The following is a 16725-nucleotide window of genomic DNA, read 5'->3' as shown; positions in this document are numbered from 1 at the left end:
ATCTTTGGTTTCAAGGCTGGTTTGTTTCTATTTCTTGAGGCCAGTTCTCAAAAATTGACAGCTTTATGTCATGGAGCCTCCAGGTGGGGCAGGGCTGGGCTCTGTGTGCACGCCTGAGGACCCCTGCGAGGAGATGGCCATGGGGGTCCTGGTCTTCAGGGTCTTCATCTCTCTGGCAGGTCCCAATGAAACTGTGGCTTCCTCAGGGGTGTGCCCTGGGAGAGCATATTTGCACTAAATTTGAGGAGTCCTGTGAGCTGCTGGGTGTGGGGTCCAGTCTTGGCAAAGTTTACCCCACTGTGGGTGCATTCGGTGGACAGCTGAACCCCAGCTCCTTCCACCTGGGATGGCCCTCTGGTTAGTTTTTTTATACAACCTGAAGTAACCAAGGAAGGTCCCACCAGGGAAACATGCATACTTGCAGGGTCCTCCATGGAGGGCAAGGCCAGCAAAGCTGAGAGAGAGCTCCTTGAGGAGCCTTGACCTTGGGGAGCTTAGACCTTGAGGACCCTTGACCTTGACTTGCTGGTGTTATGTGAGGAGATCCTTGTTGGGACAGTGGCAAGTGTTACTGGTGCTTAAGTGAAGGTGTGGACATTGAACACTCTTGTGAGTTGAGGCTGTTGGCCACATCTGGGTTCCCCAGGCACACAGTTTGAGAACCACCATCTCAGAAGCAACACCTTCAAAGATGGAGGCAGAGAGCAAGATCTCAGAGAAGCAAAGGGTTTCTTGACAGTCTTGATGGTTCTTTTTCATTTATGCTTAAAAGTTTGGTGACTCAGACAAGGCAGGAGACCCAGATTCAATCCCTGGGTTGGGAAGATCCCCTGGAGAAGGGAATGGCAACCCACTCCAGTATTCTTGCCTGGAGAATACCATGGATGGAGGAGCCTGGCGGGCTACAGTCCATGGTGTAGTAAAGAATTGGACACAGCTGAACGACTAACACACATGTCACGGCTACAGCCTGGTCATCATGTTGTTAACTTCACCACCAGGTAGGGATTTCAGTATCTACAAGACAGCTCATGGGATATGGCTCAAAATATTATCTATAGCCCTTGAGAAGGAACTAAAAGTTCTTGACTATGCTTAGTGACTAAACTATTATTATCTGGTCTCCTTTGACGGATTTCCTTTCTGCATGTTCTTACTTCTCTGATTTAACTTATTCTTTGGCTAAAGTTTTTCCATAGACAAAAAGCAGGCAGATGACATGGGGAACAAGGACCATAGGATCCTACTTCATTTCACTAATACTTGTAAGAGTACTGCTGCTACTGCTAAGTCGCTTCAGTCATGTCCGACTCTGTGCAACCCCATAGACGATAGCCCACCAGGCTCCCCCATCCCTGGGATTCTCCAGGCAAGAACACTGGAGTGGGTTGCCATTTCCTTCTCCAATGCATAAAAGTGAAAAGTGAAAATGAATTCGCTCAGTCGTGTCCGACTTTTAGCGACCGCATGGACTGCAGCCTACCAGGCTCCTCCATCCATGGGATTTTCCAGGCAAGAGTACTGGAGTGGGGTGCCATTGCCTTCTCCTGTAAGAGTACAGGATTAATGTAAAAGTGACCATGGATCTCACCAGGGCCTGACATAGGGGCAAAAATTGTGTTGCAGATTTGGAGGTGAGGGAAAGTTGTGTCTTTAAGAGAAAATGGCTCATGTATTAATATAAATATTGAATTACTTTTGTGATCACTAAAGATTTTTGAGTTGTAAAAATGTTATAAACTACATTAGCAGGATGCATTAGCATATCTAATGTTTTAATAATGCCATACCATTGAACAAAAATTTATCATTGACAAAGACACTGTTGACGCTGTATTTTATCTAAATTGGAGAATCCTGCAAGCTATGTAATTGTAACATTTGTGGTTTGTCTCTTCATGCCTCTTAATGTTGAATTATTTACAAGATTTTCCATTGCAAACAAGCATTTAATACAAAGAAGTACTTCTCGCTCCAGCGACTTAGAAACACATGGTGTCCATCAGCCACTGTGCTGGAGTTGGCAGCAGTCAGAACAAGGTTTGCAGTTTTGCTTAGAAAGTAGCCCTTCTCAGCCTGTATTCTAGGCTGGGCTCTTAGTTAAAATAATAATAATTGTAAAATAATACAATTTAAAAAATAAATGGGGACACTGTAGTGTGGCTTCTACCTGCTAACCCATGACCCATGAATAGCTACCAGCTCCCTCATGGAATCCAGTGCTTCCTTCATAGTAGTTAGTGTGTTAATCGCTCAATCATGTCCAACTCTATGACCCCATGGACTGTAGCTCACCAGGCTCCTCTGTCCATGGAATTCTCCAGGCAAGAATACTGGAGTGGGTTGCCATTCCCTTCAACCCCTCATCTTTATCTACTTTCCTGTATTTTTTTAAAAAACCTTATGGCCACACTACTTGGCATGTGGGATCTTGGTTCTGTGGCCAATGATGGAACACCATGCCCCTGTATTGGAAGAGCAAAGTCTTAACCACTGGACCACCAGGGAAGTCCCTACGTCTTTCTATGTATCACCCACACATGTCAGGTTATCCAACCATATGCTGAGATCATATAAAATTATGTGCCTGGATAACTGCTTAGTTTCCGTGTCTAGTCCTCTTATGTGCATGGACTAAGTTGCTTCAGTCATGTCCAACTCTGTGTGACCCCCTGGACTGTAGCCTGCCAGGTTCCTCTGTCCATGGCATTCTCTAGGCAGGAATACTGGAATGGGTTGCTGTGCCCTCTTCCCTGAGTTCCATGAAATCAGGGACTGTGAGAATGTTTTCCCACCATCATCCTACCAGGGCACGAGAGTGCCTGACACACAGGAGGTGCAAAACAAATACTTTTTTAAGTAAATCAATATTGATGCAGATGAAAAAAATGGGTATATCACCCTGAAATGCTACAAAATCCCCACTGTAGCTTTCTCTACATCCAAGGCAGTCAGCAACTCTCCCCACCAACCTGAAGTTTCAGTCAGTTGGTCCTCTCTGGTCTCCAATTCAGTAGAATAATGAGTACCCTTCAGTGGGTAGGATCTAGCAGGTAGGGAGTGGAGGTGAAGTAGGAAGGGGCCTCACTGGCTCCTCCAGGTTTCAGTAATGTTCCTTGTTTAATTTTTAAAATTAATTATTTCAGTTTTTCCAGTAGTCATGTATGGATGTCAGTTGGACCATGAAGAAAGCTGAGTCGCTGAAGAATTGATGTTTTTGAACTGTGGTGTTGGAGAAGACTCTTGAGAGTCCCTTGGACTGCAAGGAGATCCAACCAGTCCATCCTAAAGGAAATCAGTCCTGAATATTCATTGGAAGGACGGATACTGAAGCTGAAACTCCAGTACTTTGGCCACCTGAAGAGAAGAACTAACTCATTGGAAAAGACCCTGATGCTGGGAAAGACTGAAGGCAGAAGAGAAGGGGAAGACAAAGGATGAGATGGTTGGATGGCATCACCAACTTCATGGACATGAATTTGACTAAGCTCCGGGAGTTGGTGAAGGACAGGGAAGCCTGGTGTGCTGCAGTCCATGGGGTCACAAAGAGTTAGACACGACTGAGCGACTGGACTGAACTAAACTCAGCTGTTTCAGGCGTTAGTTGCAGCACGGGGGATCTTCCTTGCATCACACAGGGTCTTCCATTACAGACTCTCCAGTTGTGGTGCGCAGGCTAGTCACTGCATCGTGAGGGCTCTAGGAACTCGTCCTTCAGTAGTTGAGGCACCCGGGCTTAGCTGTCTTGAGGCAAGTGGGATCGTAGTTCCCCAACCAAGGATCAAACCCAAGAACTCTGCATTGCAAGATGGACTGTTAACCATCGGATCACTGGGGAAGTCTCCCTGCTGAATTACTTCCTAAAACTTTCCATTTGTTTTCATGGTGTTCTTTTCTACTTTGGGTCTCCAAAACTGATACATATATACCAATGGAGTATATCACAAAATTATATGTATTATACATTTTCAAGTTATTTGATTAAAAAATCCAATTTTTAAAGCTTATTTCTGGATACTCAATGGAACTCACCTCTTTGCTTATAAATAACAATTACAATTCAGACGTTCATTAATGGATTTTATTAATCTGCATTATTTCCACATTTTCATCATTTATTATTCAAAATAAAATGATGGTTTTACCACAATTCACACAAATCAACTGATATATTAATTCAGACCAAAAGAAGCTGCTCAAGTGAAAATAGTATTTTCCAAAATGGGTAGGTGTCACATGAACCACTCAGGTGTAATTCTCATTATAATTAAAATAAAATGATACTCATCACAGAGCAAGTCCTAGTGAGAGGGACCCACACTGGTCTCCTTGTAATCCCTCCTCCCTATAAAACATTTATCACCAGAAACCTGAAGTGATGCGTTTCTGAAGTTAAGCAATTCTAAGCTGCAATTCTACCTTAGCACTGACCACATCCTCAAGGTTATAGATGAAACAGTGTATAATCTATAGTCATGATTTAAAGTAAAAACATCTGAGAAGCCCCTTACATAGTATTTTCCTAATTAATAAAAGATCATGTGAATTTTTCACCCACTAAGACTTTTATCCTTTTCCTAATTTTTCTTCCAGTCATTACATTTTTTCAAGTCAACTGGAACCTTTACCATTCGATCATATCTGTTTTTATTTTTCCACATTATCTTCTAACTTTTGTCCACACCAAATACATTTTAGTTATAATACTCAATATTTTGCTAACTTTATCTTTTACTTAACAGCCTGTGCTCACCATTTCTACATTATGAAATCTTCACTATTGTTTTTCATGGCTGTCTGCTGCTGTTGCTGCTGCTGCTAAGTCGCTTCAGTCGTGTCCAACTCTGTGCGACCCCATAGATGGCAGCCCACCAGGCTCCCCCATCCCTGGGATTCTCCAGGCAAGAACACTGGAGTGGGTCATGGCTGTCTAATATCCTCTAATTTCCTTAAGCATAGACTTATTTTTACCTTTGGGGGCATTTATTATTTTTATGCTATTAAATACATTTTTATATATCATTTTTTCAGTCTTTCAAATTGTTTCCTTGGTAGGTTTCTAGGAGAGAAAATAAGGGTCAAAGCATGTGAATGTTTTTATGATTCCTTCTGTGCTTAGTTATTTAATCATTTTACAAAAAAGGATGGGTTGATTTCTATTGTTCAAGGAGTCTGAATGTATCACTTTTACAAAGACCTCATCACAATTCACTTTAGCTTTAATTTTTTTAATTATAACAAATGTAAGGTAAGTGTCGCTCTTTAGTAATTATCAGTGGAGTTGAACACTATTCCATATGTTTATTCTATAGGATTACATGCATTGTCTATTCATCTATTCACATTCTTAACCCACCATTCTATTTCCTTCCATTTTTCAGATCTGTTTAACTGGCAACTTCAGTCATGAAAAGAAATCTCTTACCTGACCTAAATGCAAAAGGCAACAGAAACAGAATTAGCACAAACTTGTCATGTTATCTTAGAGAACTGGGCTGTCACCGAAACCACATTAACAGAAGAATAATCCCTTCCAGGGAAATACTAATACCATCTATTTACCCTAGTCAGTCTTTGGCGTTGAAAGAAGAAAACATATTACTCTGGATTTGAGGGCCAAGCTTGAATAGAAAGTTATAAACATTACTTCTAAATCACCAGATAGCTTTTCAAAACACACAGTGATTGGTCATTAACGGTGAAACAGACTAAATATAAGCAAGCATCCAGCGAAGGAGCAGGGAACCCCGATGCAATTCACACACCGTACAATCAACCTGATGTACACAACATCCATACAGAAGAACAGAGCTTGTGATACTCTGGATCCTGCATTTACTGGGTGAGGGACACGCCCCACATTACTTGACATCGCAGAGAAGGGCAACTCCACGCAGCACCCAGTGTTCGGGGGCCTGGGCTGTCCTGAGGTCTACAGCAGCGATGTAGTTCAAGTCTGTTCGGACCGGCTTCTTGTAGATGGGACAAGAGTATAACCGAGGATCTCTCACAGCTACAACAAAAACCATCAGAAATCTTGGTGAATTTCTCATTCATGCAGCCCCCAAGAGAGTGCAGAGCCAAATGTGTGCATCTGGAAGGTCACAGTGGGCGTGGCAGAATGAGGGAAATTCCTCCTGAGGTCAGGCAATCCCTAGATGTGAAGCAGATGCTATCAAGCTTTCCCAAGGCGGGTGTGACAAGTTACCCAGATGGCCTCACATTTACCCCACCCACCTAGTGTCCCACAACCTTGACACTAACCCCAGTCCATGGGACATGGCCACCCGCTGCTTCCTTTCTCTCCTTTCCACCTGTCAATTCAACTTTGCGCCTCCACCTGCCCCCTGTACCTCCCCCCAAAACCTTGTGCCTTCACACCCTCTTTGTTCTTCCCATGTGGTTTGCCTTTGGCAAAAGGTACCTGTCCCTTTTAGTCAGACATCCAGAACCTCTGGTACTTCACTATTATTACTGCAAAACCCCTTCTTCAATCCTTTTTGCCATAGTCCAAACCACATTGGGCTTCTCAGTCCATAAAGAATCTGCCTACAGTGCAGGAGACTTGGGCTTGACCCCTGGGTCAGGAAGATCCCCTGGAGAAGGAAATGGCTACCCACTCCAATATTCTTGCCTGGGATATCCCATGGATAGAGGAGCCTGGCGGGCTGCAGTCCATAGGGTTGCACAGAGTTGGACATGACGTAGCGACTAAACTACTACCAAACCACATTGCAAATCACAGGACAGAGGATGTTCCCCACCCCACCAGGTGTTGTGAGTTCTCTATGTGTGTGGAGAAATACAAATGGCAGGAAGCACAGAGCCACAGCACAGTTCAGCTCTCTGAGTCAATCTACTTTTCTGGAGTAGGTGAATAATACATGCAATCTCCACGATCACATCTGTCATGAGAGACAATCTCTGTATCCATCCTGTACAGGTCCTCTCTTAGGCATTCTCTCCAGCCCTGGAATCCCCATGCTGAGGACGGAGGCAGATCTTTTGTGACTTCAAGCTTATACAGTTTGGAGAAGGGACTTCTTTTAAGAAAAAGAGTATAATTTGCAAATACCAAATTAAGTTTTGGAAAAAGCCTTTGTGTTGAGTAGCCCTGGAGTTTAAGCTTCAGCAGCTTCCTGTTAAATTCACTCTACCCATAATAGTTTATTTGCACATCTTGTAACATCCATCTTTGGAAGCAGTATATTATTCCTTTTTCTCTCCCAGACTATAAACTATTTCAGGACAGAAGTTATGTCTGCATTCCTCTGTGTACTTCTCTGGAAGGCCAATGTTATAAATGACCCTAATATAACTACTAAAATGAAAACACATTTAACTAAGAGGATAACTTTGGAGAAATAGTGTTATAAATATAGAACTTTCAAAATGCAATATTAATATATTAGTGATACTGAACTTATTTCCCAAAAAATAATTTCCTCAATAATTCAGCTTTTCCTAACATATCAAAAAATAAGGCAGCACCAGCAGTTAAAGTCTCATTTTTGGACCCAAGAAAACCTTCAACCTGCCGTGCCGTGTGTGTGTGTGTGTGTGTGTTCAACACCATCCAGCTCTTTGATATTCTATGGATTGTAGCCAACAAGGTTCCTCTGTCCACGGGATTTTTCAGACAAGAATACTGGAGTGGGTTGTCATTTCCTTCTGCAGGGGATCATCGCAACCAAGGGATAGAATCCATGTCTCCTGTGACTCCAACTGCAAATAGGAAGCCACCTGGAAGCCTCTCTACTATAAATTCAATTCATTTTATTGGAAGAAATTAAACATTTGCATATGATAGCACTTCACAAAAGTTTCAATAAAAGTAGTTTAAAAGCCACAATTCTTAATCAGGTATGACTTTTTTTTTAACCAGGGTACTAAATCTAGAGACATATTTGGTTATCACAACTGGGAAGGTGCTACCGGCAACTGGTGGCTAGAGGCCAGGGACACTGTTAGCATCCTGTAATGCACAGGACAGTCCCTCACAAGACTTCTCTGTGCCAAAAGTGTCAGCAAAACCAAAGTCGAGAAATTCTGTTCTAAAACAATGTCACAGATATTTTACAGTACTCTAAAATGAAGCATTTGCTTAATTCCATGAAATTAATTATTAGAAACCATCTAAGTTAATGCAATATCTAATTTTTAAGTCTAGTCACTATTTTAATCACCATGAGAATATCATAAGTAATAATAATAAGGCAAACATATGAAAATTCTAGCTGAGCTATTTCAAATCCTAAAAGATGATGCTATTCAAGTGCTGTGCTCAATATGTCAGCAATTTGGAAAACTCAGCAGTGGCCACAGGACTGGAAAAGGTCACTGTTCATTCCAATCCCAAAGAAGGGCAAAGTCAAAGAATGTTCAAACTACCACACAATTGGCGCTCATTTCACATGCTACTATGGTGATGCTAAAAATTCTTCAAGCTACACTTCAGCAGTATGTGAACCGAGAACTTTCAGATGTACAAGGTGGATTTAGAAAAGGCAGATGAACCAGAAATCAAACTGCCAACATATGCTGGATCACAGAAAAAGCAAGAGAATTCCTGAAAAACATCTAACTTTTGCTTCATTGACTATGCTATAGCCTTTGACTGTATGGATCACAACAAACTGTAGAAAATTCTTCAAGAGATGGGAATACCAGACCACCTTACCTGCTTCCTGAGAAACCTGTATGCAGGACAAAAAGCAACAATTAGAACCAGATGGAACAATGGACTGGTTCAAAACTGGGAAAGCAGTACATCGAGGCTGTATATTGTCACCTTGCTTATTTAATTTATACGCAGAGTACATCATGCAAAAGGTTGGACTAGATGAATTACAAGCTACAATCAAGATTGCAGAGAGAAATATCAACAACCTCAGATATGCAGATGATACCACTCCAATGGCAGAAAGTGAAGAGGAACTAAAAGAGGAGAATGTGAAAGCTGGCTGGAAACTCAACATTCAAAACACTAAGATCATGGCATCCAGTCTCATCACTTCATGGCAAACAAAAGGGAAAAAAGTTGAAACGGTGACAGATTTTCTTTTCTTGGGCTCCAAAATCATTGCAGATGGTAACTGCAGCCATGAAATTAAAAGATACTTGTTTCTTGGAAGGAAAGCTATAACAAAGTTAGGGTATTCAAAAGCACATATATCACTTTGCCGACAAGGATCCACATAGTCAAAGCTGTGGTTTTTCAAGTAGTCATGTACAGATGTGAGAGTTGGATCATAAAGAAGGCTCAGCACTGAAGAATTGATCCTCTTGAACTCTGGTGTTGGAGAAGACTCTTGACAGTCTCTTTAACAGCAGGGAGATCAAACTAATCAGTCCTAAAGGAAATCAACCCTGAATATTCATGGAAGGATTGATGTTAAAGCTGAAGCTCCAATACTTCGGCCATCTGATGTGAAGAACTGACTCACTGGAAAAGACCCTGATGCTGGGAAAGACTGAAGGCAAAAGGAGAAGCGGGCAGCATAGAATGAGATGGTTAGACAGAATCACTGACTCAACAGACACAAATTTGAGCAAACTCTGAGAGATAATGGACAGAGGAGCATAGCATGCCACAGTCCATGAGATCGAAAAGAGTAGGACAGGGCTTAGCAACTAAACAACAACAACAAAATTAAAATTTCTGATTAAATAAGTGAATGACTCAATTTGAGGAGTGCAATTAATAATAACTACACTAACTGATGTATTTAAACCCTTTAATCCTTATATATGTTATATGTTCAAGGGTTTGAACATATAACAGATATTTAACTAATTGTTCTTCTTTATACACATTTCACTAATAATCATTTTATAACTCTTGAAAAAAACCCTTAGAGTCTTATATTTGAAATAAATGATAAACATGATAATTGCACCTTGGGAAGTATTTGATTGTTTGGGTTTTAATCCCAGAAGAAAAACACAGTTCGGGGAAAAAAAAAATGGTGTTCTTTTCAATAAGCAGGTAAAAAAGGCAATTCTCTGAAATACTTATCCAATTTTATTTATTTTTAATTGTTTCAGAAGGGAAGGTATCCACGCCAAGTCACAGCATGTAACAACCTTCTGCAGCAGGATTAGAAACTACCAAAAATATAACTTCATTGTAAAAGCGCTGACAGATGCTTTATAAACAAGCACATAAACATCTGAAACTATTACTCCTGGTTAGACAAAAAAATTGAAGACACAAATAAGCATGCTAGGTAGGTAGAACAAATCAGCTAAATATGCTTAAAACCTTGGGGCTCCAGAAAAACAAGCAGAGAGAAGAGGGTGTCTAAATTGGTGAGCTATATGCTTTGGGATGCTAAAGGTTTCAATAAAACACCTTGAAGAAATTTCATTTTCTAACTGTTATAACTTCTCTCTCTCTAGCCTACATTTTTCATGCAAATGTTAGTATATCATTACATCATATATTCTTTCCAATATGTAAAACAACCAAGATACCTAGAGATTCCTTATGTCACTCTTTTATTTAACCCCTCTTTTGCTTCAACAATATGTGAGCCATGAACTTCCAGATGTTCAAGCTGGTATTAGAAAAGGCAGAGGAACCAGAGACCAACTTGCCAACATCCATTGGATCATTTAAAAAGCAAGAGAGTTCCAGAAAAATATCTACTTATGCTTTATTGACTATGCCTAAGCCTTCGACTGTGTGGATCACCACAAACTGTGGAAAATCCTGAAAGAGATGGGAATACCTGACCTGCCTCTTGAGAAATCTGTATGCAGGTCAGGAAGCAACAGTTAGAACTGGACATGGAACAACAGACTGGTTCCAAATAGGAAAAGGAGTACATCAAGGCTGTATGTTGTCACCCTGCTTATTTAATTTATATGCAGAGTACATCATGAGAAACACTGGGGTGGATGAAGCACAAGCTGGAATCAAGATTGCCAGGAGAAATATCAATAACCTCAGATATACAGATGACACCACCCTTATGGCAGAAAGTGAAGAAGAACTAAAGAGCCTCTTGATGAAAGTGAAAGAGGAGAGTGAAAAAGTTGGCTTAAAACTCAACATTCAGAAAACTAAGATCATGGCATCTCGTCCCATTACTTCATGGGAAATAGATTGGGAAACAGTGGAAACAGTGTAAGACTTTATTTTTTGGGGCTCCAAAATCACTGCAGATGGTGACTGCAGCCATGAAATTAAAAGACCCTTACTCCTTGGCAGGAAAGTTATGACCAACCTAGACACAATAATAAAAAGCAGAGACCTTACTTTGCCAACAAAGGTCCATCTAGTCAAGGTTATGGTTTTTCCAGTAGTCATATATGGATGTGAGAGTTGGACTATAAAGAAAGCTGAACACCAAAGAATTGAAGCTTTTGAACTGTGGTATTGGAGAAAACTCTTGAGAGTCCCTTGGACTGCAAGGAGATCCAACCAGTCCATCCTAAAGGAGATCAGTCCTGGGTGTTCATTGGAAGGACTGATGTTGAAGCTGAAACTCCAATACATTGGCCATCTAATGCAAAGAGTGACTCATTTGAAAAGACCCTGATGCTGGGAAAGATTGAAGGCAGGAGAAGAAGGGAACAACAGAGGATAACAGATGGTTGGATGGCATCACCGACTAAATGGACATGAGCTTGGGTAAAGTCCAGGAGTTGGTGATGGACATGGATGCCTGGCATGCTGCAGTCCATGGGGTTACAAAGAGTCAGACACAACTGAGCGACTGAACTGAACTGACATCATATAGTCCTTCTGATATGTAAAACAACCAAGTTACCGAGAGATTCCTTATATCATTCCTTTATTCAAGCCCTGTTTTGCTAAAAACATTTGAGTTATTAAATAAAGAACATTTATATGTGATATTTCTTTTAATCCTTCAACTAGCATGTGATGGCATCACCAACTCGATGGTCATGAGTTTGAGCAAGCTCCGGGAGTTGGTGATGGACAGGAAAGCCTACCATGCTGCAGTCCATGGGGTCACAAAGAGTCGGACATTACTGAGCAACTGAACTGAAACTGAGCATGTGTTACTGTATTAATAATAACAGTAATTGTTTTTATTATTATCTACTGTATGCTAATTATGTGCTGGACATTGTCAGTTTTATTCTCTCAGCACCCAGTGAGATGGGTACCATGATTAAATCCATTTTAATAGATGAGAACCCAAGGAGGTGAGTTACTTATTCAAGGTTACAAAGCTGCAGGTAATGAGAGAATCTGGCTGGAATGGACCGGGAGCCGAAGCTCCTAACCTCAACAACAGTGTGACGTACTCTATGTATGTGCTTCCGTGTTTTTTTTGCAGAAAGATGTAAACGTGAGCCAGAAATAACTAGATACCTAACTTCCACTTGTGGCACAGTTGCGATTCCTCTGAAGTCGCATGAGTGCTATGGTGGTAAAGCCAGGAGAACACCCCAAATATCCAGGCTCCTGACTCACTGTCCTTGACCTGAGGACATGTGCCCTGCTGTGGGGCAAGGAGGTAACCACCTTAAGCCTGCAGTATGGGGAGAGGAGGGCCTAGGGAGTGAGAACTCATGTTCCTATAGGACAGAGGCCTTTTACTGTGTCTACCTCGCTATGCACCTGAGAAAAATTAATTCATGACTTCAAAATACAGGAACATTTTCCTCATGTCCAATTTAGGCTTTAGTTTCCAGCTTCATCCCTACATGCACAGTCTTGAGTAGAACACAACCACAGGAATTCCAAGATGTGCATTCAACCCACAACAGACAAAGGTGATTCTGATAACAGACTTAGTAGCCAGGAATCACAGGCAAATTACATAATATCTCTAACCTAGTATTTCCCCATCTGCAAAATAGCCATGATGCACCTTATAGACTTGTTGTTAAGACTAAATGAGTGAATATATGTGGATGCCTGGCATAGCATAATGCTTAGAATGCAGTAGATACCCAAGGCGTGTTAGATTTCTCCTCTCTGCCTCTACACACGTATACACGTGTGTGCATATACACAGTTACCTTTTCACTAAACCTAATTCCCCAGACTCAAGTTCCAGAAGACTAACAAGAGTTCCAGGTTTACAAACTGCAAGTGAATTAAATGCTGTGGGGCTCAGGTATCAGGAGGTTCCCAGCTCTGGGTCACTGCACGGGGCTACCCCCATCCCAGCACCACGAACGCAGAGTGCTGCCTCAGGGTGGGTCACAAGGCATGCTGACACACAGTTTCTCCTGCAGGAAATATTCTCATTAGCTACAGGGACTCTAAGATGCTTCTCCACCTACTTAGCGAGCATCACTTTGTTCCCCCAAACACTGTACTCACCACTTTCCCATCACATGGGGTACAGCACAAAAGTTACTAAGAGCATCACTCTCTCTATATGTAGAAGACTTTACTGAAGAATTGATGCTTTGGAACTATGGTCTTGGAGAAGACTCTTGAGAATCCCCTGGACTGCAAGGAGATCAAACCAGTCAATCCTATAGGAAATCAGTCCTGAATATTCATTGGAAGGACTGATGCTGAAGCTGAAGCTCCAATACTTTGGCCACCTGATGCAAAGAGCTGACTCTTTGGAAAAGACTCTGATGCTGGGAAAGACCGAAGGCAAAAGAAGAAGAGGGCAACAGAGGATGAGATGGTTGAATGGCACCACTGACTCAATGGACGTGAGTTTTTGCAAGCTCCTGGAGTTGGTGATAGACAGGGAAGCCTGGCGTGCTGCAGTCCATGGGGTCACAAAGAGTCAGACCAGACTGATCAACTGAACTGCCTGACACTGACCTTTCCTAATGAATGAATGAATGTGAAGTCGCTCAGTCATGTCCGACTCTTTGCGACCCCATGGACTGTAGCCTACCAGGGTCCCCTGTCCATGGGATTTTCCAGGCAATAGTACTGGAGTGGATTGCCATTTCCTTCTCCAAGGGATCTTCCCAACCCAGGGATCGAACCCGGGTCTCCCACATTGTAGACAGACGCTTTTCCGTCTGAGCCACCAGGGAAGTCTTAGGAAGATCTTTCCTAAACCTTCCTCTTTTCAACTTTCTTTGATAACAGAGGATCTACTGTTTGGTATGTCAGTGGGTTTACTCCCTTGGTGTATTTAGCACTACTTGGGTGACTCCCCCATGACAAGAGACATAAATAAATGTTTGGGGATATATCATTCAATTTTTAGAGTTTAAATAAATAACTGGGCTTCCCTGGTGGCTAGCAGTAAAGAATCCTCCTGCCAATGCAGGAGACGCAGGTTCAATCCCTGGGTCAAGAAAATCCCTTGAAGAAGGGCATGGAAACCCACTCTGGTATTCTTGCCTGGAGAATTCCATGGACAGAGGAGCCTGGAGGGCTACAGTTCATGGGGTCACAAAAGAGTTGTATACAACTTATCGATTAAACAACAAACAACAAAGATTTCCTTTTAAAAACAAACTAGTCCTGTCTGTAAAATTCAATGGTGAATTATTTAAACTGAAATTGCCCTTCATATTAACATAAAAAACAATTCATCATAAGAGTTTTAATTTTAAAATGCTACACCTTTGGAGTGTCCTCTAGTCAGTAATAATATTATACCTCTTTATCTCAATTAGGCCCCTATTTAGTCATCAAAATTGAATTAAAATCATTGTATAAAAAGAACCTATGGAAGTCACGAACCTACAGTATGAATCTATAGTATACCATGAACCTATGGTCAGAGGTTCGTGACATTGTACAAGACCATTGATCAAGACATCCCCAAGAAAAAGAAAGGTAAAAAGGCAAAATGATTGTCTGAGGGTGCCTCATAAATAGCTGAGAAAAGAAGAGAAGTGAAAGGCAAAGGAAAACAGGAAAGATATACCCATTGAGTGCAAAGTTCCAAAGAACAGCAAGGAGAGATGAGAAAGCCTTCCTCAGTGATCAAAGCAAAGAAATAGAGGAAAACAATAGAATGGGAAAGACTATAGATCTTTTCAAGAAAATTAGAGATACCAAGGGAACATTTCATGCAAAGATGGGCACAATAAAAGACAGAAATAGTATGGATCTAACAGAAGCATAAGGTATTAAGAAGAGGTGGCAAAAATACACAAAACTATACAAAAAAGATCTTCATGACCCAGATAACCACAATGGTGTGATCACTCACCTAGAGCCAGACATCCTGGAATGTGAAGTCAAGTGGGCCTTAGGAAGCATCACTACAAATAAAGCTAGTGGAGGTGATGGAATTCCAGTTGAGCTATTTCAAATCCTAAAAGATAATGCTATGAAAGTGCTGCACTCAATATGCCAGCAAATTTGGAAAACTCAGCAGTGGCCAAAGAACTGGAAAAGGTCAGTTTTCATTCCAATCCCAAAGAAAAGCGATGTCAAAAATTGTTCAAACTACCGCACAATTGCACTCATCTCACACACTAACAAAGTAATGCTCAAAATTCTCCAAGCCAGGCTTCAACAGTACATGAACGGTGAACTTCCAGATGTTCAAGCTGGATATAGAAAAGGCAAAGGAACCAGAGATCAAATTGCCAACATCCACTGGATCACAGAAAAAGCAAGAGGATTCCAGAAAAACATCTACTTCTGCTTTATTGACTATGCAACAGCCTTTGACTGTGTGGATCACAACAAACTGGGAAATTCTTAAACAGGTGGGAATACAAGACCACCTGACCTGCCTCCTGAGAAATCTGTATGCAGGTCAAGAAACAACAGTTAGAACTGGACATGGAACAACAGACTGGTTCCAAATTGGGAAAGGGAAGGAGTACATCAAGGCTGTATACTGTCACCCTACTTATGTAATTTGTATGCAGAGTACATCATGAGAAACTCTGGGCTGGATGAAGCACAAGCTGGAAACAAGATTGCCAGGAGAAATATCAATTACCTCAGATATGCAGATGACACCACCCTTATGGCAGAAAGAAAAGAAGAACTAAAGAGCCTCTCGATGAAAGTGAAAAAGGAGAGTGAAAAAGTTGGCAAAAAACTCAACATTCAAAAAACTAAGATCATAGCATCTGGTCCCATCACTTCATGGCAAATAGATGGGGAATCCATGGAAACAATGAGAGACTATATTTCTTTTGGGCTCCAAAATCACTGTAGATGGTGACTGAAGCCATGAAATTAAAAGACACTTGCTCCTTGGAAGAAAGCTATGACCAACCTAAACAGCATATTAAAAAGCAAAGACATCACTTTGCCAACAAAGGTCCATCTAGCCGAAGCTATTGTTTTTTCAGTAGTCATGTATGGATATAAGAGTTGGACTATAAAGAAAGCTGAGGGCCAAAGAATTGATGCTTTTGTACTGTGGTGTCGGAGAAGACTATTGAGAGTCCCTTGGACTGCAAGGAGATCAAACCAGTCAATCCTGAAGGAAATCAGTCCTGAATATTCATTGGAAGGACTGATGCTGAAGCTGAAACTCCAATCCCTCGGCCACCTGATGCAAAGAACTGACTCATTAGAAAAGACCTTGTTGCTTGGAAAGACTGAAGGCAGGAGGAGAAGGGGATGACAGAGGCTGAGATGGTTGGATGGCATCACTGACTTGATGGACATGAGTTTGTGCAAGTTCCTGGAGTTAGTGATGGACAGGGAATCCTGGTGTGCTACAGTCCATGGGGTCGCAAAGTGTCAGACATGAGTGATCGACTGAACTGACTGAACAGATGAAAAGAACAATGGAATGTTAATTTCCTATCACTAACAAAACACCTCTCCAACCACAAAGCTAT

General features: G+C 41.5%; 1 protein-coding gene across 2 annotated transcripts in view; it reads right to left on the bottom strand.

Moving 5' to 3' along the window:
- Nucleotides 1-4063: 4063 nt before the first annotated feature.
- The window catches only part of DNAH5 (dynein axonemal heavy chain 5), a 324445-nt gene continuing 311783 nt past the window's right edge, over nt 4064-16725 (bottom strand). For both annotated transcript variants that reach the window (XM_027520119.1, XM_027520118.1), the window contains one exon: nt 4064-6013. In XM_027520119.1, coding sequence (XP_027375920.1) covers nt 5862-6013 — 152 coding nt within the window. In that variant the 3' untranslated portion in view covers nt 4064-5861. The remainder of the gene's footprint in view (nt 6014-16725) is intronic.

Source organism: Bos indicus x Bos taurus, chromosome 20, assembly GCF_003369695.1.
Source record: "Bos indicus x Bos taurus breed Angus x Brahman F1 hybrid chromosome 20, Bos_hybrid_MaternalHap_v2.0, whole genome shotgun sequence".
Lineage (NCBI taxonomy): Eukaryota > Metazoa > Chordata > Mammalia > Artiodactyla > Bovidae > Bos > Bos indicus x Bos taurus.
The sequence above is the reverse complement of the archived record's forward strand: the minus strand, read 5'-3'. Positions and strand labels throughout refer to the sequence as shown.